General features: G+C 39.9%; 1 protein-coding gene across 2 annotated transcripts; it reads left to right on the top strand.

The window, feature by feature from the left end:
* Positions 1–912: 912 nt before the first annotated feature.
* On the top strand, positions 913–19,476 carry Btf3l4 (basic transcription factor 3 like 4). 2 transcript variants are annotated; one of them, XM_051188438.1, is made up of 6 exons: positions 913–1,114; positions 4,097–4,163; positions 9,103–9,216; positions 16,754–16,955; positions 17,862–17,921; positions 19,049–19,476. In XM_051188438.1, the coding sequence occupies exons 1-6, from the start codon at positions 948–950 to the stop codon at positions 19,093–19,095; spliced, it is 657 nt and encodes a 218-aa protein (XP_051044395.1). In that variant the 5' UTR covers positions 913–947; the 3' UTR covers positions 19,096–19,476. The 2 variants fall into 2 exon arrangements, with proteins under 2 accessions (XP_051044395.1, XP_051044397.1); XM_051188440.1 differs by lacking the exon at positions 4,097–4,163 and having other exon boundaries at positions 938–1,114.
* The last annotated feature ends 6,650 nt before the right edge of the window (positions 19,477–26,126 follow it).

The following is a 26,126-nucleotide window of genomic DNA, read 5'->3' as shown; positions in this document are numbered from 1 at the left end:
CCTCCGGGGTCCGCTTTGGAATGGAGTAAGTTTAAAGGTGCAGATCACGTAGGCTGGGGGAGTACATTTCGAGTTTGCTTTATCTAAATCCTGGATGTCTTAGCCCAGGGACACAGCCCGATAAGGTGGACCGAGATGGTGGGGGCTGGGGAGAGGTTCCGGAAAACCGTTGTTAATTGCGTCTGACCTCCAGTCTAGCCCCTCCCTCCCAAGGACCACTGTACTAAATATTCAAAATGCAAATATTATCTGTGAGATCAGCTTCTCACAACAGAGGACAGGTCACTCATTGGCTTGCAATTTCCCGTTCCCCGTACAAATTAAAAAGACTGAACAACAGCATTTCATTTTTAGATTTCTGCTTGGGATTCCGAAGAGACCCAGTAAGCCCGTTTTGCTGTGCACGCGTCTGTCTTGCAGGCATGCACTTTGGAGAAGCTCTGGACCTTTTCTCCGCCTTGCATCCGCACTCAAGTCTTTCACTCAAACATGATGCAACCAACTGACGCAAGCTCAGTTGGTTGTTTGGGGCCTCCTATTGCACAACTGATGGGGTGGGCCGAGGGAACCCGGACATAAGTCACTACAATCACTTAAAGTGTAAAGCTTCTTTCCGTTAAATCTGTTGGTTTCTGTCTTGGGTCGAGTATGTCTTTCCTTTCTACTACCTAACAAGTCAACATTCCCCGACCTTGCCTCCTGGTACTACTGGAGTCCATCAGAGCTTACTTAGCGCTCAGTGAACGACATCCAAACAAAGTATACACCCAAACTAAATCCCAGGCGGCCTTTCCGTTAGGCCCAAGACAAAAGGTTAGCGAGACACAATGGGACGCCGAGGGGACCGCCACCTCCAGGATGCAGCTCGGTCCCCGCACCCGCGCGCGGCCAATCGGAATATTGGGGTGCGCGAGGCAGGCTGGGCTTTGTAGTTGGGAGGCGCGCGGATGCCATGCCCTCCCCACCCCTCCTCCCGCGGGCGAGGCGGGGCCGTGCGTCACGTGGGCCGCTCCCGCCGCCGCCGCCGCCGCCGCCGCGGTCTTTCTCTGTCTCAGCTGAGGCAGCCATCTTGCTCTTGCCGCGTGCTGGTGTTGGAGGACCCTCCCCGCTGCAGGTGAGACCCCCGGCGGGCCCGCCACCCCACGGCCTCCGGCCGCTGCGCACGGTCTCCCCCCGCCCTCCCCTCCCGACACCCGCCGTCCGCTCGGGCTGCCACTTCCGCCCGCCGTGGCGCGGCGAGTGGGGGCGGAGGCGGCCGGCCCGGCCTGTCGGTTACGGGCGGCGCAGCTGGGGGTCGGCACCTGAGGGAAGGTCCCCAGCACCATCGCCCGCTGTGGAGGAACCGGGCCCGGGCTCTGGCCTTGCAGATCCAGTCCCAGGAGGGTAGAACCCTCCACGTCCCATCACTCATTATTCACAACAACAGTGTCAGACTCTTTGAGCTTTGTACAGCTTATCTGTTGTCATCTCGTTTGCTCCTCCCAATCTACGGATAGGGAAACTGAGGTTAGCACCCGGCCCCCCACCTCCTGGGCCCGAACTAGGTTGCAGCGCTCTTCACTTTTTAATGGCAGTGTTTGTTTACAAGTCTAACTTGGTTCTGAGACAGTTAGCCGGTCCTTATAACCTCATCACACCGATTGACTGATCGCCAGGCACAGTGTTACACAGTTAGTGAATGGCGGTTTCAACTTCCGTTCCCACGTTCTTTCATTATATCATCAGTGGTCCTCTGGAAGAGTGGTAACAATAGTTACCAACTATTAAGTGTCTTGCATTAACTTGGTAATCTAAGCTTTATCCTTCAACCCAGTAAAGTATGTGGTGGTATACTTTTCTTAATGCAGGAGAAACAAATGAGTTCAAAGAAGTTAAATACCTTTCCAAAGCCCTAAGAGGCAAAACCTTGGGCTTTCTGATTCCACAGCTTTTGCTACTATTAGAGAATCTCACATTAAAAAGTCAGGGTCGAAAGTTCAAATTATTTTTATCTTTGTGTAAACATGATGTATATGCAAGTACCTGAACTTGGGCATTCAATAAATACTGATTCATCTCATTTTACTCTTTCGGGAATCCTTGAGAAACGAATCCCTCCAAAAGGGATTCTTGCAGACTCAACTCTGATCATGTGGCCCTGGGAAATGGCTTCTCCCTTTGGGAGGCCTTTATTTTCGGTTAAACCAGAAATAAGGCTGTTTTGTTTATAATTTATGCCCTGCTGCACTATCGGGTATCTGAGATGATATCACACACAAAACAAGAATGACAGGTACAATTAAAGATACCAAGTAAAGATTAAACTGAATCTAAATCTCTTTCCTACTTGAATCCTACACAGCCCAACAGCTGAGAGACAAAAGGCCACATTTCTCCCTCCCCTCCTGCTTTAAGCTCCCAAGCTCCCTAAAGTGTCCCTCTTTTCCGAGGTGCTCCTTAGGATGAGATTTCTTAATTTTCTTACCCAGACCACCTGGAATGGGATCATTCTTTCCTCTACATCATAAGAAAGAATTTTGCTTCAAACAAATCTGAACTCTTTTGTCTTTCAACCTTCACCTCTCTTCTTTGGGATTATTACTCAAAATGCAGAATAGTCCCAAAGTGCTTGTCCTATGTTTAGTTCTAATATTTTCTCTTGACCTCCTTTTTGCAAGAAATGTAAATGCTTTATTTCACCATACCTTCATAGCTGTAGTCCTTAGAGGAAAATGAACATTAGTTCTTTTGTGAATGTTTGAATATAAGATTGAGGTTTAGTCAGCAAATTTAAGTCTGTGGCAGAGCTAAGATTGGCACACATCTAAGACTTTGGATTCTACACACAGCTCCTCCTGTACAAGAGTTGTAGCTGCTTGACCATCGTGATAGAATGTTGAACAAAGTGAGAAGCCATGGGTTCTAATTTTTATTTGGGAAATGGATTCAGCCTTACAGCAGTGATATATCAGGTCAGTTCCCTAAGTCCAATGCCAGTTCAGAATGGTTAGTAGTTTTACATGCTTTACATGCTTTGGTTCTCTCTTCCTTTTTCTTTTTTTTCTTTTTTTTTTTTTTTTTTTTCTCTTTTCAAATGTAAAAAATGGTACTCTTCTCATCTGAATGACCCAATTACAAGGTTAGAGAATTAGTAAAAGAAAAAAAGTTTAATAATAGCCTATTCCCTTCTTCACATCTTAGTAATGATCTGGTGAGTCACAGAGCAAGTCAAACAAGACTTGAATTAGCTTTTATTTGTTTCTAGAACATGGCATGTTGTTCTCCAGCAGGAGTGTCACTAACCAGACTAGAATTCATGATTTTATAATGTCCTTAGAATCTTCAAATGTCAAAATTTGCTAGAAAAGCTTTTTTTTTCCTCTCCGAACTTAATGTAGCCAAGATACATCTTTGTCAAATTGTGCAGTGAAAAGTGAAACATTTTACCCTATATGCAATAATACCTTGTTAAGTGTGACATACTCTATCAGTGCAAGGTCTAGGATGAACTAACTCAGTGCTGGTGAATTAGCCGGTGTTCGTAAATCTGGTAGTTTCCCATTATGAACACATCTGACCTTGAACAGAGGACGTGACTTGCTTATATTTGACAGCCTGACAGCCCATTGTTCAATTTCTTCTTTGCCTATCCTTTTTCCTTCGTGTCATATTTTTCCTTTATAAGAAATACAGAATGTGATTCCAGAGAAAACAATCTCCTTGAAGGTTTTGCTAATACCATTTGGGGTAACTGTTCTCTGCTTTGAAAGTCTTTGGAAGAAAAAGCCTGCTTGCCTACTGAGATTTCATAATTGGTTAGGTTTTTCTGAATACCAGAGAACTGAGTCATGTTTTAAGAAAGGATCTTTAAATAGGCGACTTTGAACCCCATTCATTTGCTATTTGTATGTTTGACTCTAGTGTGGTATTTAATTATTTTAAAAATTGGTTTGTGAAGCTAGAACAGGTTATCACCATTATGAATATAGATAGTAATGATAAGGTTATGATGTTAATACATACTTCAAGCTCAGTGAAACAAAAGGTATTATTTGCATAAATAAATTTTTAACTTTGGTAAAAGAGTAAATTTAACAAATCTATTTTCCCCCCCTAGATTTACCAACAGCATGAATCAAGAAAAGTTAGCCAAACTTCAAGCTCAGGTCCGGATAGGGGGCAAGGTGAGTGTGATGTAAGACAAACTAGTAGGAGAATGTTTGATTGTGAGAGAGTGTTATTACTTTGTATTTGTGGTCATTAAGTCCAAAATCTTTTCAGTGATTAAAATCAGACCACATTCCTGTTTGATAACAATTTGTCTAGATCTAAAACAGGTAACTAGAAGACTTTCTCTCTGATGGCAATGAAAATAGACACCTTTGTTTGGCCCCTCCTGCTCTTTCTTTTTGGTATGTATGTGTGTGGTATGCATGTGGAATCCCAAGGGTAATGTGGGATAAGGTCGTTCTCATGTGTTCTCCCCCGTACATATCAAGGCAGAATCTCTTCCAGCTGCTTCCAAGAGTTCCCAGTTTGCTCCTCCCACATGCAGGGATTGTAGGGGCCACCACACCCACCTGGCTTTTATGTGGGTTCTGGGGACCCAAAGCAGTCCTCATGCTTGTGCTTAACCATTGAGACAGTCCCAGCCCCTGAATCCCAACTTTCAGCAGCTACTTGTGTGACATGAATAAGTTACCAATAAGCTTTCGTTATTTTCATCTGCAGAATAGAAATAAATATAAAAAGTGCTTCTAAAAATTAGAGCATTGGCTGGGCAATGGTGGTGCATACCTTTAATCCCAGCACTTGTGGGGCAGAGGCAGGTGGATCTCCGAGTTCGAAGCCAGCCTGGTCTCCAGAGTGAGTTCCAGGACAGTCTCACTACACAGAGAAACCCTGTCTAGAAAAGCTAAAAAAAGAAAACTCAGATCATTGTTTAAAAACACTTAACATGGTATCTGACACAAGGTGAATGGTAAATAAAGGGTAGCTGTTATGCCTCTCTTGTAGGGAATGGTAGCTTTTAGGTGTACCTTATCTTGATGAAATGTAGCTACTGTGTGGTTAGGTGCACAAGTGATTTAACTGGGGATGTTTGAAGAGAATATACATTTTGTGGATTGCCAGGTTTTCCTCCCAGATGTCTAATTTTTCTTCCACACTGTTGAGCATGAACATAAGTTTCTATATCCTGCATACTTAAAGCCTCAGGAAGTTGTGAGCACCAAAATCTTGATTTCCCTTCAGTTGTGGCCTGAGGCTCAAGGAGAATACTGCACCCTCATCTTTGCCCAGTACAATGTTTGCAAAAGAGAAAGACCAATATTTATTTCCTATGTAGATCACTATGGAGAAAGGGCAGATAGGACACTATATAACTGTTGTTACTGTGCTTTACATTGATCATAACCACAGCTCTTGAGGGTAGAGACAGTAGAGGGAGAAGGGAAGAAGTGACTAGTACTTTTCTCTGTTGGTGACAGACTTAGGTGATGTGGAGTCTTACTAACACACTGATAGCCACAATGGTCAACAATTCAAAACTAGAGGTTTGTAACAACTAGATATACCTAGAAGGGCCTAATGCCCCTATTACGATTACATTTATTTACTTATTTAGTGTGTGTTTATCCATGTGTGTGTGTTTATAGACACATGCATATGTGGGGGCCAGAGGTGAGCATTATATATCTTCTGTTCCTTACTACCATATTTTTTATATCTATTTTGTGGTATAAACACGTGTGTGTACATGCATACATGCATATCTGAAAATGTGTGGTAAACCACACATTTGCAGATCTGAGGACAACAGATCATTCCTACCATGTGGGTTCTGGGGATTGAACTGAGGTTATTAGGTTTGGTTGTAAGCACTTTAAGCTACTGAGTCATCTTACCAGCCCCACCCAGTTTTTTTCGATGTTTTCTCACTGAACCCGAAGCTTGCTGATTGAGGTAATCTGGCTGGCCAGTGAGCTTCCAGAATCTTCCTGTTTCTACCTTCCAGGGGTTACAGGTGTGCACTGCCGTCCCCAGTTTTTATTTTGGTTGTCCATATTTAGTTCCTTATGCTTGACACAGCACTTGATCTATGGAGTCATATTCCTAGCCCCATAATTATGTCTTTTTAATGTAGTGGTTGGTACACACATTAATGTATCTGCTGTTAACAGAATACTTTGTACCAGGCATAGTAAATAAACAAGATTTCTTGCTTTTGACATTGAACGTAGTGAAACATGGAAGAAAGCCATGCTCACAATTACAATGAGGAATAGCAAGAACAAAGTATTTTACTTAGAAGAGTCATGCTGGGATTTAAGGGATAAATAAGAATTTATCCTGAGACCAACAGGTGAAACAGTGGGGGTAGGCTAAAATGGACATTGTCATTTGCATATGTGCAAATTCCCACTGGGTGCTGGAGAAAAAAATGGAACTTGATGGCTGGCTTTAGTTTGGGACAGCTAGTCTAGATAGAAAATGGAAGGGTGAGGTGACCAAGTAGTTTGGGCTCCATCTTACTTTTTGTATGCCATTCTAAAGAGCTCAGGATTTTAACCATCCACAGAGGACAACTATTGAAGGATTTTAAGAAGGCAATGGCCAGGTGTGATGGTACAGGCCTTTAATTCCAGCACCTGGGAGGCAGAGCCTGATGGATCTCTGTGAGATCGAGACCAACCTGGAGTACTAGTTCCAGGACAGCCAGAACTACATAGTGAGACCCTGTCCCTAACAAAAAGCCAGAAGGTGGTGGTGGCTCTCACCTTTAATCTCAGCACTCAGAGACAGGGCAGGTGGATCTCTGTGAGTTCCAGGTCAGCCTGGTCTGCAGGATAACCAGGGCTATGCAGAGAAGCCCTGTTTTGAAAAAACAAAAAAAACAAAAGGCAACAAAAAAAAAAAAAAAAAAAAGGAGGAAATGATGGCTGTGGCTGTTTTAGAACTGGTGGCAGTGTAGAAAATGGGATCAAATGGAAAACAATGTAGAAGCTATTGTACAACATGGAACACAAATTTAGAGGTTGGACTGACACGATTTAATGACAAATGGAATATGGGGGGGGGATGAAGAACAGAGAGAAAAAATTGAGGGTGTTTCCTAAGCTTTGATTTTAGAATGTGGGACTGTGGTTTTTACTAACTGTAGAATCTAGGAGATGAAAGAAGATTAGCAGACTGATAAGTCTGTAGATATATTGAATTGTTTTTGTTTTTTGAGACAGAGATTCACTCTGAAGTCCATGTGCCCAAGAATTTGATATGTTGGCTAGACTGGCCTTAAACTTAAAGCAATCCTCCTGCCTTTTTTGCATGCTGGGATTACAGGTGTGTATAAGCTACTTACATAGTAGCTTAATCAAAGTACCTGAAGACCCTTTCAATAGAGTAGCTCTGCCTGGTGGCACACTCTGTAATCACAGCACAGGGGAGGCTGAAGCAGGATTGCCTCACTGAATAGCAAGATCCTGTACAAAAATACAGAGCAAGCAACTAAGCTATCCTTGAGTTAGGAATGCTTCACAAATAAATGACCATTTATGTAGTGTTCTGTTAGCAACTGGATGTCCTCATAACCTTTGCAACCAGAACATTTTTCTCCCACTGGGATTGCTGAGACAGAAACCCCAGCCTTTCTTCAGTAAGACTGAGTTCCTGAGGACTGCTGCAGGAGCTACTAGGAGACTAAAGACCTCATTTGTCTATCACTCCTTATTTCAGAAAGAGCTAACCTCAGAGCCTATGCTTTTGTTAGTACTTCAGCTCTGATACTAAATTTTATTTGTGTGTATGTGTCTCTGTGTCTGCTGATGTCATTAGGAGCCAGAAGAAGGCATTGGATCCACTGAAACTGGAGTTACAGGCAGTTGTGAGTTGTCTGACATGAGTGCTAGGATTTGAACTAGCATCCTCTAGAAGAGCAACAAGTGAGCTTAACCACTGAGCCATGTCCCACCACAGTATTTCTCATTATCAATACAGAAAAGAGCTTTTTCTGACTTAGTAAATAGTATTATTTTTAACTTCAGGCCAAAATCCTAAGACTTATTGTCATTTCCCACATCTAACCCATCAAAAGTTATTTTGTCTCTGGTGACAGTCTGGCCTGTGACCATCCCTCACCTCTCACCATACTTGTGCTCCAGCCCCCTGACTGGTCTCATTGCCTCTAGGTCCAGTTTCCCTGATGCAACCTTAGATGGGAAAGTCTTGTTTCATTCTGCTTGGATCACTCCTCCCTGGTTATGGGTCTCATTTCTAGTAAAATTGTGCTTTGCTCTTCAACCATTCTAGGTGTGTGTGTGTGTGTGTGTGTGTGTGTGTGTGTGTGTGTGTGTGTGTATTTTCCCCATACCCTTACCCTGTTGGAAGTGATTTGTTTTTGTTTTTTTTTTAAAGATTTATTTATTATGTATACACTGTTCTGCCTGCATGCCAGAAGAGAGCACCATATCTCATTACAGATGGCTGTGAGCCACCATGTGGTTGCTGGGAATTGAACTCAGGACCTCTGGAAGAGCAGCCAGTGCTCTTAACCTCTAAGCCATCTCTCCAACCCTGTGATTTAATTTATTTAAGCACTTGTTGACACTTCCCTTTTATTGTAATATAAGAACTTAAGTAAAATCCTGGTTTTTTTTTTTTTTTTTTTTTTTTTTTTTTTTTTGGTTTGTTTTGTTTTGTCTTTTTCCTTTCTGGGTTTTTGTACTCTGGTGTACACACGTAGTAGGGATTTGATTCTCAGTATATAATAGTTACAAAGATTTTGGATCATCTTTAGACTTTATTAGCAGGGGCTAACAGGTATTCTATGAAGCATACAATCCTTGAAAGTTGTTATAAAGCACATTGGATGGTCTTAAGAGTTATAAATTGTGTTCTATTAACAAATAGTATTTTAAAACATAGTGTATTGAAATGGTAAAGTAAGAGTAAGAACTCCCTACAGCTGCCCTTCAGGTGTTAGCTGAGTATCACGATTCCATGGTCTTGTTAATCACTGCTGTTTAGTTAGTTTTTCCAATGTGGATTTTAGATTGTGGCCAGGAGGATGTGATTGCTGTTGCCAGTCACTGTGCATATTGACACCTCTGTCTAATTATTTTCCAGGGTACAGCTCGCAGAAAGAAGAAGGTGGTACATAGGACAGCTACTGCTGATGACAAAAAGCTTCAGAGTTCTCTAAAGAAACTGGCTGTGAACAATATAGCTGGTATTGAAGAGGTATGAATAAAATATAATGGCACATGCACAGTTCTTTTGATTTTTCAAATTAAAACTATAGCTTGGAAGAATCTTTACTATTTCATTTGAAAGAGTATAGGGGTTAAATTTGCTTTGGGGATAAAATGGTCTTAGTAGGCAGTTAGAGATTTTCTTCAGACTTTTCAGATGTAAGGTATTTACAAGTATGACAATCATGAAACTGCTCTTGAATTTTAATGTAAAATAAGATTTCTTTTTTCTGTCCCACCCCCCCCCCCCCCCGCGGTCACTCTGTATCCTGGACTGGCCTCTAACTTGTTATCTTGCCTCCTTAGTATTGCCATTTAACAATATGTGCACCGATGCCTAGCAAGTTATTTTTTCTTATGATTTTATAGAAGTAAAACCCTGTATTTTCTTAAATGAGACTTTTATTTGTACCCTAAATTCACTTTTCTGTACTACAAAGTCTCTATTACGTCTTCCACAAACTTTATACTGATTTGATTCCTTCCTTATTTTTATTACTTATTTATTTTGGTGTATTTGATGCAGGGTTTATCTGTACTGGCTATCCTGGGACTCACTATGTAGACCAGGTTGGCCTTGAAGTCAGAGATCCTCCTACCTCTGCCTCCTGAGTGCTGGGATTAAGGGTGTTTGTCACTATGTCTGGCTTAAGTATTGTCTCACTGGATAGCTGCCTCCACCACCATAATGCTATGATTGTACTTAGCTGATTGGATTTATTAGGGATCTTTCAAAAATGATAACTTTTAAAAGTCTTTTGTAGCCGGGCTTTGGTGACGCAAACCTTTAGTCCCAGCACTTCGGAGGCAGAAGCAGGTGGATCTCTGAGTTCGAGGCCAGCTTGGTCTTCAGAGCTAGTCCCAGGACAGGCTCCAAAGCAATACAGAGAAACCCTGCCTTAACACCCCCCCCCCCAAAAAAAGTCTATTGTATTATTTTTTTTCATTCTGTGACAAAATGCTTGATAAAAGCATTTTGAAGGAAGGGTTTCTTTTGACTCCTAGTCTGAGAGTATAGTTCATCATGATGGTGAAGGCCTGGGCAGGAACATGAGCTGGTATCCATCTGGGAATCAGAGAGAAGTGAATGTTGGTACTCTGTTCTCTCCCCTCCCCCTTCCCCTTCCTTTTCCCTCTCGCTCCTGTTTCTCCTCTCTCCCCTCTTTCCCCTCTCCCTTTTCTCCTCCTTCTCCATCCCCCTTTCCTCTTTCCTCCTCCCCTCTCTCCCTCTCCCTCTCTCCCTCTCTCCCTCTCTTTATATATATGTATATTTTTTTTTGAGACAGGATTGCACTTCGTAGCCCTGGTTGGCCTGGAACTTGCTATGTAGACCACACTGGTGGTTTGGTTTGTTGTTGTTTGTTTTTCAAGACAGGGTTTCTATGTGTAGCTTTGCAGCCTGTCCTGGAAATAGCTCTTGTAGACCATGCTGGTCTCGAACTACAGAGATCCGCCTGGCTCTGCCTCCTGAGTGCTGGGATCAAAGGTGTGTGCCACCAACACCCAGCTTGTGTTTTATTTATTTATTTATTTATTTTGAGATAGGGTCTCATGTAGCCCAGGTTGCCTTTAGCTTTCAGTAATCCTCCTACCTCAGCCTTCTGAGAGCTGGGATTATAAGTGTAGACCAACCCATTTTGTGGTGTTTACTTATCTATCTCCAAGGACATATATTTCTAAATGATTTGTTCAAATTCAGAAGGCTTCATGACTGTTTGTTCTGCCTCAGCTCCAGAATGCTCTGTGTGTGTGCATGAACTCGAGCATATGTGTGGAGGTTCATGCATATGTGCATGTGTTGCATGTGTCTGAGTCAGGGTTTCTATTGCTTCGATGAAACACCATGACCAAAAAAATCAAGTTGGGTATAAAAGGTTTTTTTCAGTTTATACATCCATGTTGCTATTCATTGCTAAAGGAAGTTAGGACAGAATTCAAACAGGGGAGGATCCTGGAGGCAGGAGCTAATGCAGAAGCCATGGAGGGGTGCTGCTTACTGGCTTGCTTCCCATGGCTTGCTCAGCTTACCTTATAAAATCCAGGACCACCAGCCCAGGGATGGCACCACCCACTATGAACTGGGCCCTCCCTCATTGATCACTAATTGAGAAAGTGCCTCACAGCTGATCTCATGGAGGCATTTCCTCAGCTGAGGCTCCTTCCTCTGGTGACTCTAGCTTGTGTCAAGTTGCCACACACAACCAGCCAGTATTGCATGCTTTCGTGGAAGCCATCATCCTCATTCTTGGCCTTATTCCTTTTAGGCAGGTTATCTCAATGAACCTGGAGCTAGGCTAGCAACTAGCAAGCCCCAGCAGTCCTCCTGTCTCCCTCTTTTCATCAAGTGTTAGGGTTATAGTCACCAGTAATCACTCCCAGCTTTTTATATGGGTTCTGGGGATGTGAACGCAGGTCTTACCTAACCATCTTTCCAGCTCCTGTGGCCCTTCATATTACAATTTATTAAAATAAATGTTTCATAGTGAAATAAGGACATAGTATTTTTTTTTTTTTTTTTTTTTTTTTTGAGGTATTGGAAATTCAACCCAGGGTTACGCAAGCATGCTTTTATTACTGAGCTGTATCTTCAGCCCTAGTTAGTATTCATTGATCTCTTCAACTACTATCGATCTTGTAATGCTGTGCTAAGGTCACAGGCCTATCATAATTGTCATACTAAAGGGTTTAATGATAGTCAACACTTACTGCATATCTGCTATACTAACCACTTAGTCAAAGGTGGTGAGGAAATACTGTTCATAGCCTCTGTCATTTCTAACATAATCTGTGGGAAACTATGAGACAATTAGCCATATAAATATGTATTACTCCACTTCAGCTTTATAGTACCCCATGAGTTATTAGTTACAAATGAAATGGTAATGCTTGCAGAATTTCACCACCCCATAGTGTCACAGATAATAACTGAAATTCTAGATTTGAACTAAGAAATGTTAAAAACCAAAGTTCATACTATACTGTTAGCTCACTTTTGATCTTTTCAGTTGTACTTTCCTATTTTTAGCCTTTTCCTCTATTTTTATCCCTTCCACATCACCTTCTAACCCCCCAAAAAAGTAAGCCTTGTGGCCATGCATAAACAGAAAATTAGTATTCCCATTAGTATTTCCAAGGATATTGACTTTCTTATTTTTTCAAATCTTCATGTACAAATGACTTCTTCAAAGAAGCCTTTCTGGTAGCAATCAAATATTTATAGAAAGAAAAGTTAGATATTCTCTCTCTGTCTCCTTCCACGTGTGTGTATACGTGAGCTCCCGAAAACTCGAGCTCATGTGTACATGCATATTGCTAGGAATCAAACACAGGACATCATGCACACTAGCTAAATTTTCTGTCACTGAATTCTCTTAGCCCCTACATACTTTTGTTGTAACATCTATTAAACTGTGTTGTTAATTCCTTTGTTGATACTGTCACTCCAGTTTTCTTCTAAATACAAGGTCTTGCTATGTAGATCAGGTTGTCCTCAAATTCACAATCTTCCTGCCTAGCTTCCCAAGTGTTGAGTGGAGATTAAAACCATATACCACCCCCACTAAGTCCTAATTGTTTGAGGAGTCACAGTCCCTAGAACTACACAGAGAATTAGTGATGGCTATTATAATAGGCGCATGCATACCCTCACCACTTCCTATCCATTCCATTTCCAGCATATTATCTTCTAGTCTTCACAGGCTATAAGTATAGGAAAATATACTGAAGTAATTAATGATACAAAGTAGCAACTGTAAGGTTTTCAATTATTTGAACCAAGAAGGTGAAGAAGGTGAGAAGTTTTACTTTTTTTTTTTTTTTTTTTTGCCTTTATGAAGTTAATCTTTTCAGTAGTAAGACATTTGCTTACATACCTTTGTCAGCTTTAAACTATTTTTGTTAAGGAGCATGTAGAGGATTATAGATACCATGACTTATTCATGTACTTTTGGGTTAAATACAGCTTCTTATGAGGGGGAAAAAAAGAAGCTTTTCAGCATTATATGCATGTATGAGAACATGTAATGGGCCAGTTGTGGTGGCTCTCGCCTTTAGTCCAAGCATGCACAAGGCAGAGGTAGATGGATTTTGTGAGTTTGAGGCCAGCCTGGTATACATAGTGACATAGTGAGTTCATGGCTTTCGAAGACTTGACACCCTGTGACACCCTGACTTGAACAATATAATGATTTTCAGAAATACTGTGATTGGAGAGTTTAGAAATGTCTTAGAATAAGAGAAATCTATTAATTACAAGTTTGAGGCCAGCAGGATGACTGCCCTTTGTCTGTATATACATTGCATTACTCAAACACTTAGGAAATGTGTACAGCTTGCTTTGTAAGTTCTGCCTGATCTTATTTAGCCCTGTAACTCATCCTTTGGTTGTTTCTCACAGCTTGTGCCCAGGAGATTTACATAACTGCCATTTGCTTAGTAGGATGGAAAGAAAACACACCAGAAATGAAATAGTCTGGCCTTTTTAATTTCTAGTATTGCATTCTCTATATTCTAAGATTAGCTTTCCACTCTTCTGGGCCTTTCTATTCATGCAGCTGCATCCTTTACACCACCTCATTTAAAACCATCATGAATAAATTTACCCACAGTCTGAAATGGAGTTCATTTTACTTGTCACACTCAGGTGAGACAAACAGCATTTTACAATGAAAAGACATGTAGGACTCAACCTCCAGTCTCTGAAAGAGAAGCCCAAACTCATAAATGAGTTGGTTTTGATCATATGTTGGCCTCTTTGTAGCCAGTGACACTCTCTCTCTCTCTCTCTCTCTCTCTCTCTCTCTCTTTCTTTCTCTCTCTCTCTTTCACACACACACACACACACACACACACTCTTTCTCCACACATGTGTAATGTTTTTTCTTTTCCTTTTTGACAAGTTTGCATAGAATTGGAGTTTTATAAACAAATGAATGTTTTAAGCATGAGGATGACATAGGAGTAAAGAAACTAAACAGTAAGTTGGGAAGCTAGTTCATACTTAAGTTTTTCCTGGGGTATAGTGTTTAAAACAAGAGCACTGTCCTCTGTATTTACTTCTCTAGCATAATATGGATTTCAAATCAATTATGACTTCAATGTCTGTACGTCAAGATTGTCTCAGATTCCAATGTTTCCATTTTCTATGCCCAGAAGTGTTTGTAGAAATCCTTTATTGAGCCATGTGATTTGGGAAACACCATTGTAACAATCTTCCTTTATTTTTGTCTTTTGGCAAATCCAGGGCAGTTCCCTTTGTAACCACTGTTACCTCCCTGGCCTCCCAGGCTCTTAGCCACTTTAAAATATTTAACTTTTCTACCAAAGCTGCAGTCATCCTCAAAATAATATAATTTATCTTCTAAAGTTGTTATAAATTGAATTATAATGGCACTTGTTTAAAGCAGTAGTATTGAATGCTTACTACATATGATATACTTAAAAGAACCTAAAATTAACTGAGCATGGTATTATACAATTTTAATCTCAGCATTTTGAAGGCAGAGGCTGGTAGATTTCTATAATTTCAAGGCCAGACAGGGCTACATAGTGTGACTGTCTTAAAAACAAAACATTAAAAGATGCTAAATACAGTCCAGTGCAGTACTGAGAAAAAGAAAAGATATAAAATTAAATAGTGAATGCCTTATTTATTTGCTTGTTTATTTATTTTGTTTTTTGAAATATAGTTTCTCTGTGTAGCCCTGGCTGTCCTGGAATTCACTCTGTAGACCAGGCTGGCCTAGAACTCACAGAGATTTCCCCTGCTTTTGTCTCTTGAGTGCTGGGATTAAATGGTGTGCACTACTGTCACCCAGATAGTGATTTTTGTCTCTCACACACACACACACACACACACACACACACACACACACACACACCACAATTAGAAATAATTTGTAGGGTTATTTTGTAATTTCCAGGGATGTAGTTGTATTTTCTCTGTTTAAAGTTTTGCCTGAAACTTTAGAAGCCCCTGTCTCCCTTGTCCACCCCGTGCTGTGAGGGATCCCCCTGAAGAAGAGAAGCCCACTTCCCACTGACACTGAGGGCACAAGGCACCTGTATGATGGACAGCACAGTTTTATGCCTCTGAAGTAGTTAAGTGTAACTCTCCTGACCTTTTATATAATAAGCACATATCATCAAGGTGACTTTTATAGTGGAGTCAAACACATGGTGGAATGAAATTATTTACACATTTAACTTGTGTGGGTGAGATCATACCAAACCAAAGCAACAACAACAAAACAAATGCAGAAAGGAAATTCATAAGAGAGAAATAATTTAAATAGCATGTATTCACTCTTCTGTTTCTATAAATCCCAAGACAGTGAGATAAATTAATGTGAAATAATGAGATCAGATTGATAGAAGCTAAAGAAATAGTGGCAGGATGGTGCTAAAGGACTCCCAATTATTAATAATACAAGTCATGGAGGGTGAGTGGTGAGAGAGCTTTGTTTGCAGACATTAGTGAAGGTGGTTGAGAAGATGTGTTTAAGAATTAGAGAAAATTATCAGGCCTGTAAGTGAAGATTTGTAGTTCCAGATACTTAGAAGGCTGAGGCAGGGGAATCACAAATTACAGGCCAGCCTGGCAACTTAGTAAGAATCTCGTTCAAAATAAAAAGTAAAGAGCTGGGGATAGACTTAGCTTAGCACGTGACATACACCACAGTTCTCCAGAGCATGCCAAACAAACTAGCAACCAACTTGTAGCCTCAGCTACTTGAGGACATCACAAGACCCTTGTATCTAATTAAAAATAATAATTCTGGATGGGGAAGACACTCTTCAAAAGCCTGATGACCTGAGAACCCACAACAGCAGTGGAAGGAGAAAAGAAATGACTTTATAGTGTTGCCTCTGACCTCCACATGTACACCCCCACCATGCCCTTATACAGTAATAAAAGTAAGAAATAAAAAATTTAAGGCCAGGCGCATATCTTTAATCCCGGCACTCAGGAGATGGAGGCAGGCAGATCTCTGTGAGTATGAGGCCAGCCTGGTCTGCAGTGCGAGTTCCAGGCCAGGCACCAAAGCAGTAGAGAGAAACCCTGTTTCGAAAAGAAAAGAAAAGAAAAGAAAAGAAAAGAAAAGAAAAGAAAAGAAAAAGAAAAGAAAAAAAAAAAAGAAATTTTAAAGAGAAGCACACGCCTTTAATCCCAGTACTCAGGAGGCAGAGGCCAGAAATCTCTTGAGTTCCAGGACAGCCAGGGCTACACACACACACACACACACACAGAGAGAGAGAGAGAGAGAGAGAGAGAGATTTAACCCCCCCCACCCCCACTTCCTCCACTTCTAGGCCTGGGTGACTTCTTAACAATTCCAGTAATCTTTGCTATCCAGTGCCATTGTAGTCCATTGCAAGGAACTTTCTCTGCCATATTCACTGCTGAGCTAATTATTGCTATGGGATTGCTACTGTGTAAAATGCTATAATTGATAGAACTGCCTTTTTTGAAGATATTTTTAGTTGAGTCTCATATATGAAATACATTGTTTTCTGTGCCCATATAGGTGAACATGATTAAAGATGATGGGACAGTCATTCATTTCAATAACCCCAAAGTCCAAGCTTCCCTCTCCGCTAACACCTTTGCAATTACTGGTCATGCAGAAGCCAAACCAATCACAGAAATGCTTCCTGGAATATTAAGTCAGCTTGGTGCTGACAGCTTAACAAGCCTTAGGAAGTTAGCTGAACAGTTCCCACGACAAGGTATGTATTTCAATTTAGTACTTTTCCCCTCTTCCCCACTTTAGCTAAGAAACTTAGTAATTTAAAAAAACACCCCATCTGAAACTAAGGGTGTAGCTCAGTTGACAGAATCCTAGCCTAGTATGCATGAGGTTTTGGTTGGATGGGTGTGATGGCACATACTTGTAATTCCAGCAGAAGGGACACAAATTCAGGGCTATCCTCAACTGTCTAGGAAATTGAGATCAGCCTGTGCCAGAGACCCTGTCTCAAAAACAAAACAAAACAAAAAAACAGTGTTTTACTTAAACTGAGAGGGTTTACCTACAAGGATAATTCTTATACTTTTCTATAACACCACTTCTGTGCTTCATAAAACTTAGTTTTTTTTTAATTAATGAAGTATGTATTATAGAACATTTAGATACAGTATTACCATTATAAACATGGTAATCATAAACTCTGAATTTCCAAGTTCGTCTTGATTTCAGGCATGTCTTGTCTCTAGCCATCAAAAAGCCTCTTATTTCAGTGGTCATATGGTCATACTGCATAGCTAGTTACTTGGATAAAATGAAATGGAGAAGAGGTCTTGAATATTTTTTTATATGGAAAATACTTTTGCCCAAGCTTGTAAAATTCTTCATTTTTCATGTAACTTTTACCTTTACTGTACAGTGGAATTATTGCTACAGTTAATATATATATATATATATATATATATATATATATATATATACATATATGTATATGTATATATATAATTAATGTAAAATAGTAGTTTTTAATGTTACTTTCACAAAAAAATAAAAGTAAATTTTTAGACTGCCTTTATTTAATAGCCATAGGAGATTTAGACAGAGAGAGGATAAGCATTAGAGGTGTTCTTTGTTCTCAGTGACTAATATTCACATAAACTCTTTGTAGTATTGGATAGTAAAGCACCAAAACCAGAGGACATTGACGAAGAGGATGATGATGTTCCAGGTAAATGACATTTATTAGTGTTAAAATCTGTCTCAGACCAGTTGCACAAGTTGTTCTCTGACCTACACACACACACACACACACACACACACACACACACACACACACATAAAATAATATAGTGTCATTTCTTAAGCTAAGAAAAATAAATTATTTCCTTTCCCTTATTGATGACTTTCAGATTTTTTTTTTTTTTTTTTGACTGAGTATAATTTGATTTACAGTGATATGGATAGTGTTAAGTTCCTAGGTAGATGTTAGTTGGCTTGGAAGGCCAACTTATGGCCTCCTCCCTCATAGTCATCAGCCTGTAAAACCAAGGACTGGAACTTCAGGTCAGGAAAATGTTCCCTAAGTTCCATCTCTGGCCATGGAAGGAGACATGATATCATGAGTCAATGGTCCCTAAGCATTGTACACACTTAACTCCTTGAGTAATTGTAAATGAATCTACCTGTCTTTTATGCTGTTTCTTTGTGTTTTGTCTAAATTCTTTAGACAGAGATCATAAAGACCAGAGAGTCCAGACTGAGATCCCAGTGATAGGATATGATGAATAAAAATACAAAAACTCCCTCACTCAGAACTTAGAATCAGAAAATATTCCACAAAGCTCTGTTGCCTGCATATATTAAATTGAAATTCCTCTTATTAGTATACATTGTTATTGTTGAAATTCTTTATTGGAGGGCTGGAGAAATGGTTCAGCAATTAAAAGTACTGGCCTCTCTTCCTGAGGACCTGGGTTCAGTCTCTAGCACTCACATGGTGGCTGATAGCCTTCTGTTACCCCAGTTCCAGGGGATCCAACACCCTGTTTTTGTCTTCTCGGGTACTATGTGCACATAGTACACAGATATACATTCAGGCAAAACACCTATATACATAAAATAGTAAAATAAGTTTAAAAAATTATTGGCATTAAACTGACATAAAAATGTCACTTTAGTATTTTTACATACACTTTTAAAGGCCCTTTCCATAAGATCACTGTTTTATAAAAGTTGTTGTTAACTGAAGTATCATTAGTTCATTTCTGCCTTTTCTGTTTTTTGACTAATGCTAGTTGTAATGATTTTGATTCATTTGCATTTTATTTATCTTTTCCCCTTTCTTCTTTTTGTCAGATCTTGTAGAAAATTTTGATGAAGCATCGAAAAATGAAGCTAACTAAAATCCTCTGGGTTTTGGAAGCTGGCATGGACTAGATTTAACAATCAGCTCTGTTGTTCCAAAGTTTTACAGACACAGAGAACATCACCTGTTACTAGTTCAGTAATATAAATATTTTGTATATTAATAATGCTGTTTGTTCAGCATTTCTCGGTCATTTGATTTTGCATTTTGCACTTCTTCCCAGGATCTATTCTTTTGGTCAAAATATGAAGTATTGGTACAGTTTGAGGGTGGTTTTTGTTTTTTGGGGGGAACTTTTGGTGTGTATGTATATGTATGTATGTGGGTATGTGTGTATACAGTGGACAGCCAATTGGTAACAGTTATTCCACCCTTCACCTTTCCCCAGTAGAAATAAAACAAATCTTTACATTTGTTACCTTTTTTTTCCTAATACTGCACAAAATTGATAAAAAGTGAGTATCTTTGATTACAGATCTGAAGCGATTCCTACTGTTGGAAGTTTGGTTTTAATTTGCTCAATTTACTTTAATATTTTTTATACACTTCTCTGGATTGAAAACATCTTAAAATATTTTATCCCTGGGTTGCTGCCAGAGCCATAAGTCAGGTACCTTTGGTGTGGCTGCCTTAGACTTACTTCCTAGTCAGATCCAGAAATACTCCGTTTGTTAGCTTTCTTCCTGCTGCCCCCACCTCTCTATTTTGGTCTTGAAATGGGCTGGTCAGCCTTTGATAATACTCGTATCTCCTGCCTAGCTTGAGACAGAAGTTCTCCATACAGAGTTGAGAGAGTGCCTAATCCCTCTTTTTGTTCTTCACCTTGAAGAACAGCTCCATCTTCAACGTTTTATTTCCCTTCACATTTATGGTTTGGTAGATTTCAAACTGGAATAGCTAGCATGTGCTTGCTAAATAACTTTATGCCAGGCTTATCCTGTTTTCTAGCTGTTGTCAGTAGCAGGTGAAAGAGTGCCTCTTTTTCAGCAAGGCTGAAACTGGGACTGTCCTTTTGAATGAAAAGAACATAGGCTATAGACTTATCTCCTAGCATAAATGGGCATTGTCTGAAATGGTACTAGCCCCAGGAGAATTTCTTCAGCCACTCTCCTCTTCTTGGCCTTGAACTTACCTCTGGGTAGAACTGATTGATTGTAGCTGCTCATAACACCCTCCTGCATGCTTAGAATAATGCTTTGGGGGGAACAATGGTAAGACTTACCTCCTTTCAGAGGACTTGGAGGTAAGTTGTATTCATTCACTCAGGTTTTCTTCTTGCTGTCTGATAAAAGCTTGTGTTTTGCATATCAGCATTTATTATAGCCAATATTTTAGGATAAGGTTTAAAGACTATTATTTCCTGGCCCATCACCAGACTGACTGCCCCTTAACCTTACAGCATGTCAACTTTTGTTTCAAGCTAGATATCTTTCCTTGATGCTTAAGATGCAAGACCAATAGCATACTGAGAGATCTATAGACATGAAGGCAAAGCTCCTGTGTTTTTTCATCCAAACATTTTCAATTTACTTTATAAATTTGTTGATTTTTTTCCTGTTATGTTTTATATAATATATGGACTTAACAAAATAAATAACAATAATAAAATAACAGTACAAAAGAGGAGACTATTTCCTCTAGTGCTTCTGTTGTTGTCTACAGTCCCTTTTCTATTTTCCCTCTACTCTCCATACTCAAATGAATTCTCATGTCATTGTTTAGAATAGTCTCATCCATTGTGAGGTCAGTATCTGTAACTGCTCTAATTACTCCAGAATTTTGTTCCTCTAACTGCCCAAAGGCACGTACCCTGAAGCAGAGAGCAATGGGCAGTGTAGTGTGTGAAAAGAGAGAGTATGGTTAGAAGTGAGGAAATCTGTGTTCTGCCCAGATTCTGACATGTGTGACCGTGTCCACCCACATCACCAGACTACTGTAAATTTCATCACCAATGCAGCACAAGACTTTTGAGAGCAAACTTTGTTCTACTCTTGCAGTTCTGGGAGTCTCATGTTGGGAATTCTCTTAGGAAGGGATATTGTCATCTATTCAGAGGCACCTTTATTTTTTTTTTAAGTTGTTATTTTATGTGTATGGGTGTTTGCTTATATGTATATGTATGTACCATGTGCATTTTTGGTACCTATAGAGACCAGAAAATGGTGTCTCATACCCTGGGACTGGAGACATTTGTAAGGCACCATGTGGGTACTGGGAGTCAAGCCTAGGTCCTCTGGAAGAGAGCCAGTGTTCATAACTCCAGAGCCAGTGTTCATAACTCCAGAACTTTATATATATATATATTTCCCTTTGCATTGTCATCACATTTTAGCTTCTGAGAGTTAATCCTGGTCAGTTTCCCCCTTTATCCTATTGTCAGCAGCTCTCAGCTCTCCGTTATGGCGTTTCTTTTGTATAAAGAACCATTACTCTGATGGCTAGAGAGATGGCTCAGTGGTTAAGGATGCACTCTTGTTTTTTGTTTTTGTTTTTTCCAGACTGGGTTTCTCTGTATTGTTTTGGAGGCTGTCCTGGAACTAGCTCTGTAGACCAGGCTGGCCTCGAACTCACAGAGATCCGCCTGCCTCTGCCTCTTGAGTGCTGGGACTAAAAGCGTGGGCCACCAACACTGGCGAGGGTACTGCTCTTGTAGAAGACCCGAGCTTAGTTCCTAGCACCCACATCAGGTGTTTTATAACTGTCTGCAACTCCAGCTCCAGGGCATCTGACATTCTTTTCTGGCTTCCTTGGCAACTGAACTTGTATAAACACACACTTTAAAATAAAATTAAAAGACCAGGTAGTAGTGGTGCATGCCTTTAATCCCAGCACTTGGGTGGCAGAAGAAGGTAAAGCTCTGTGAGTTCAAGATCAGCCTTGTCTACACAGAGAATTCAAGTACAGTCAGGACTACACAGAGAAACCCTGTCTTGGGAAAAAAGGAAAAAAAGATATTTTTATATGAAATAAAAATGAATTCTATATGTTCCCTTTTCTAACAAAAATAAATCGAAATGCTCAACAAAGAACTTCTGTTTTCAGGGTAAATGGGCATAGAATATAGGTAAAAATGTGGGTGAAACTTTAGGAATCTGTAGTTCTTGGCATAAATATTGAATTCAGTAGTTATATTTATAAATGTATGTTTAAGTAGTTGCTAAGTATATGCTTTTTAAATGCATCCTAGGCCTGAGTTTCCTAGGGATATTTGCCTTAAATTTTAAGAATAATGCAAGGAAAGGTGAGAAAGAAAAGAAGAAAGGAAGGAAGGGGAAGTACAGATTGCAGGAAATTGATGTGTAGCTTGTTTTGTTTCATTTTTGAGACAGGGTCTTGCTGTATATTCCTGGTCCACCTGGAAGTCGATTTGTAGACTAGGTTGGCTTTAAACTCACAGATGTACCTTCAAGTTCTGGGACTAACAGCATGCAACACCATACCTGATTAGGTGTATAGTCTTTTTAAAAATAATTTATTTATTCTTATTTTATGTACATTGGTGTTTTGCCTGCATGTATGTTTGTGTGAGGGTGTCAGATCTTGGAGTTACAGATAGTTGTGAGCTGCCATGTGGGATGCTGGGGGTTGAACCCAGGTCCTCTGAAAGAGCAGTCAGTGTTCTTAACTGCTGAGCCATCTTTACAGCCCCTCATCTTTTATTTATTCACTTATTTATTTGTTTTGGGTTTCTCTGTAGCTTTGGAGGCTGTCCTGGAACTAGCTCTGTAGACCAGGCTGGCCTCGAACTCACAGAGATCTGCCTGCCTCTGCCTCCTGAGTGCTGGGATTAAAAGAGTGTGCCACCAACGCCTGGCCTTTGTCTTTTTTTTTTTTTTTTTTTTTTTTTTTTTTTTTTTTAAGCATCTCATTTATTTATTTAGGGGACACACAAATAGTTGGACTATCAATATTTATTTTATTATCTCTTTTCTATCAGATGATAGTTTAAGAATCAATGAGTGCTTATAGGATTCCATTAAATTCATTTTAAGAAGCCTACCAGATCCTAACAGAAAAGCTGTATATAAAACATACTTGATTGCTTTGTTTTAATTGAGTATTTAGCATTTATTTTTAAGGATTTATAGTTTCGTTTAAATAGAGTATGATGATGTACCCTTGAACGGAAGCACAAATAAATGTTGGTCTGTGTGGAAGCTGATAAGAATAAAATAGGCAACGCTAGCCTCAGAAAATAATGTAGTTTCTATTCCTGTGATGTCTGGCTGTGCTTTTTTTTTTTTTTTTTTCTTCTGATTTTGAATTGCTTACTAGCAGGATTTTTGTGTTCTTGAAACACTTTCTTCTGCCATTGTCACTGTCAAAGTTAGCTTGAGAGACAGTTCTTGGCAAGTAATGATCCTAGAGGGAGGACATTTGAATATCCTCTACAAAAATTTATTGAAGGGCTGGATATATTGGCATGTGCCTTATAAATTCAAGGCCAACATAGGAGCATAGGATAAAAAAAAAAAAAAAAGTCCTGATTGGGGGGTGTGTGGTGCAGTTATAAAGTCACTTGCCTGGCATGTGTGAGGCCAGCCCTGCTGCTGCTGAACAGATGAGAAGACTTCTTTGGAATGCTTGTTGCCATGAGTGCTTCAGATGAGAATGGAGTTGGGATAGATCAAAGAGTTTTTCACTACAGAGGAGATAGGATGTAGTTGCTTAGTGCAAGGAAAAACATTTGGGGTGCCAGCAGTGGCCCCATATCCTCATCTTAGTTCTACTACCCCTTATGTGCCTTGAGTGATTTGTTTGCTGAAACAACATGGCACATAGTGAGTACTCAGTAAACATTGGATTTTATTGGCAAAGAATAACTATTTTCATCAATAATAGATAATGGTTTAGTCCAATTTGCAATATTTCCTGGCTCAGACAGATCTCACTAGGCTGGGTTTGAATTTGTGATCATTCTGTCCTAGCCTCAACCTCAAAACTGTGTCATCACACCTGGTTTGCAATATATATTAAAGAAACTTGTTCTTAAGTGTCTTCCCCATTTGACCCCCCCCCGAAAAAAAAAAAAAATAAAATTCTTGCAAAATGTCAGAGGAAGGAAAAGTAATGGATGAGTTAAGTATGCAAGTAAAATTGGACTCTAGGCTTCTTGGGAACAATGGCTTAAGTTTTATTTCTTTGTTTACAGCTTTCAGCATAGGGACTAGCATATATTAAGTGCATATCAGTTAGACTTTGGATCAATTGTATTTAGCAATTTGTGAAATACTAATTATTTGAGCCAGATAGCTAGAGATTTTACAGTGTCATGGGACCAAGTCATGGTGTTACTCATACTCAACTTTGAATCTTTCTTACCCTGGGCCCCAACCTAGGCTACCAGCCTCTGTATCAACTGACAAAGGGGTTATGGAAGTATTCCAAATGAAAAACCTGTCATCTCTAAAACCCAAAGGAGTCTAGAAAATGTACTTGCTGGTCCTAATAAGTGGAAATGGCTGTTCTTCACTCTGGAGGGAAATGGCCAGATCATTGAAACCCTCAAAACGGGTATGTCAGGTCTCTGGATTTTCCTGTAATTTCTCTTCCATGCTTTAGTATGCCCTCCAGTGTACTTCACATTTAGACTGATGTGATCTTCTACAAAGGCCAAACCGTTTGGCCCTTTGTGTTAGAAGTGACAGAAGGCATGTGAACATTAATTTTAGGACAATTATTATGATTGTATACTGTTCCCATCCTATAGTGGTCTTCTTCTAGCTAAGCATGGAAAGAGCACATTTGCCAGATCTCTGCTGTACACCAGGTAACTAAGCTATGATAAGTTTCTCTACATTGTGTATAGATAGAATAGCAGCTATAGTTGTATCCATCCACTGCTTACCAAGCTGGTTACTTATCATCTATCATATCCATATGTTCCCCAGAATACAGACTTCTGAATTAGGTGGGAATATGACAGGTACCATTGTGTTCATTCTCAGTTGCTCCCCTGCCCCTATTTCCTACCTTTCCCTCCCTTTCCACCCCCAGAGTGGTTTGCAACTATGTATGCAGAGCAAGGAGCCATGAAGTAGTGATCTTCCATCCTGAGGACTGGGCTTACATTCCTGTGCTACCACACCTGGATCCATCCTTGCATCTTTAAAATTTTGAAGGAGGCACTGAATTCTGTTACTCCACATGATATGACAGGTTTTGATTTAGTGTATTGGCTGTTGTCAGTTGGCCTCTCTTACAGCATGTCTGCATTACACTGTCTGTATTCTGAGTCTTCTGATTCATTTCACCATAGTTTCCTATGCAGTTACGGTAATCTCTGCTTCAATGTGGATTAGGCTTGTTGTTTTCTTCAGTGTCAAAAGAGCATCCTCTAGTTTTACTTCAACAGCACATCAACTAATATTAGATGATAAGGAGGTTATGATGGTCCCTGTGGAAGGATGGCATGGGGTTCATGAAACATTACATATTTCTTTGTTTTGTTTTTTCAGAGCAATGAACTTGATTTTTCTTTTTTTAATATTTATTTATTTTTCCACATATATTACATCCCAACCACAGCTTTCCTTTCCTTCACTCCCCCATCTTCCCCCAGAAAAGGGCAGGCCTCCCAGGAATATCAACTGGACATGGCATAACAAGATACAAAAGACCAGGCACAAACCCTCACATCAAGGCTGGGCTAGGCAACTCAGTGGGAGGAAAAGGTCCCAAAAGCAGGCCAAAGAGTCAGAGATACCCTGACTTCCAATGTCAGGAGTCCACCCACAAAACACCAAGCCAATAACCATAACACACATGCAGAGGTTGTAGTGTAGATCCATGCAAGCTCTGGTTTCTTTTTTATTTTTTCTAAACAAGATTTATATCGATAAAGTAACAAAAGGGGGGTATTCAGTGGTATACAGAATCATCTCTTGGGTCCCTTGCAAGTCTAATCCTGTATCAAAGGAAAGTACTTCAATGTTGGTAAACTCTTCCCAATACAACTTTAAAACTCACTATCATTTATCCAGCCCCCAAGCATACTCTCCTGATACTTGAGAGCCAGACCCTATGGCTACTTTAGTACATAATCTTTTTTTGTTTTTCTTCTCCTAG

Source organism: Phodopus roborovskii, unplaced genomic scaffold, assembly GCF_943737965.1.
Source record: "Phodopus roborovskii unplaced genomic scaffold, PHOROB, whole genome shotgun sequence".
Taxonomy (NCBI): Eukaryota; Metazoa; Chordata; class Mammalia; order Rodentia; family Cricetidae; genus Phodopus; species Phodopus roborovskii.
The sequence above is the reverse complement of the archived record's forward strand: the minus strand, read 5'-3'. Positions and strand labels throughout refer to the sequence as shown.

What these genes read in the sequence shown, in the direction of transcription:
- Btf3l4 (XM_051188438.1), top strand. Translation starts at nt 948, where the DNA reads ATGCCATGCCCTCCCCACCCCTCCTCCCGCGGGCGAGGCGGGGCCGTG. An exon ending in AGGTCCGGATAGGGGGCAAG is followed by an intron (nt 4,164 to 9,102) that starts GTGAGTGTGATG and finishes ATTATTTTCCAG; the next exon opens with GGTACAGCTCGCAGAAAGAA. An exon ending in TGAACAGTTCCCACGACAAG is followed by an intron (nt 16,956 to 17,861) that starts GTATGTATTTCA and finishes AACTCTTTGTAG; the next exon opens with TATTGGATAGTAAAGCACCA.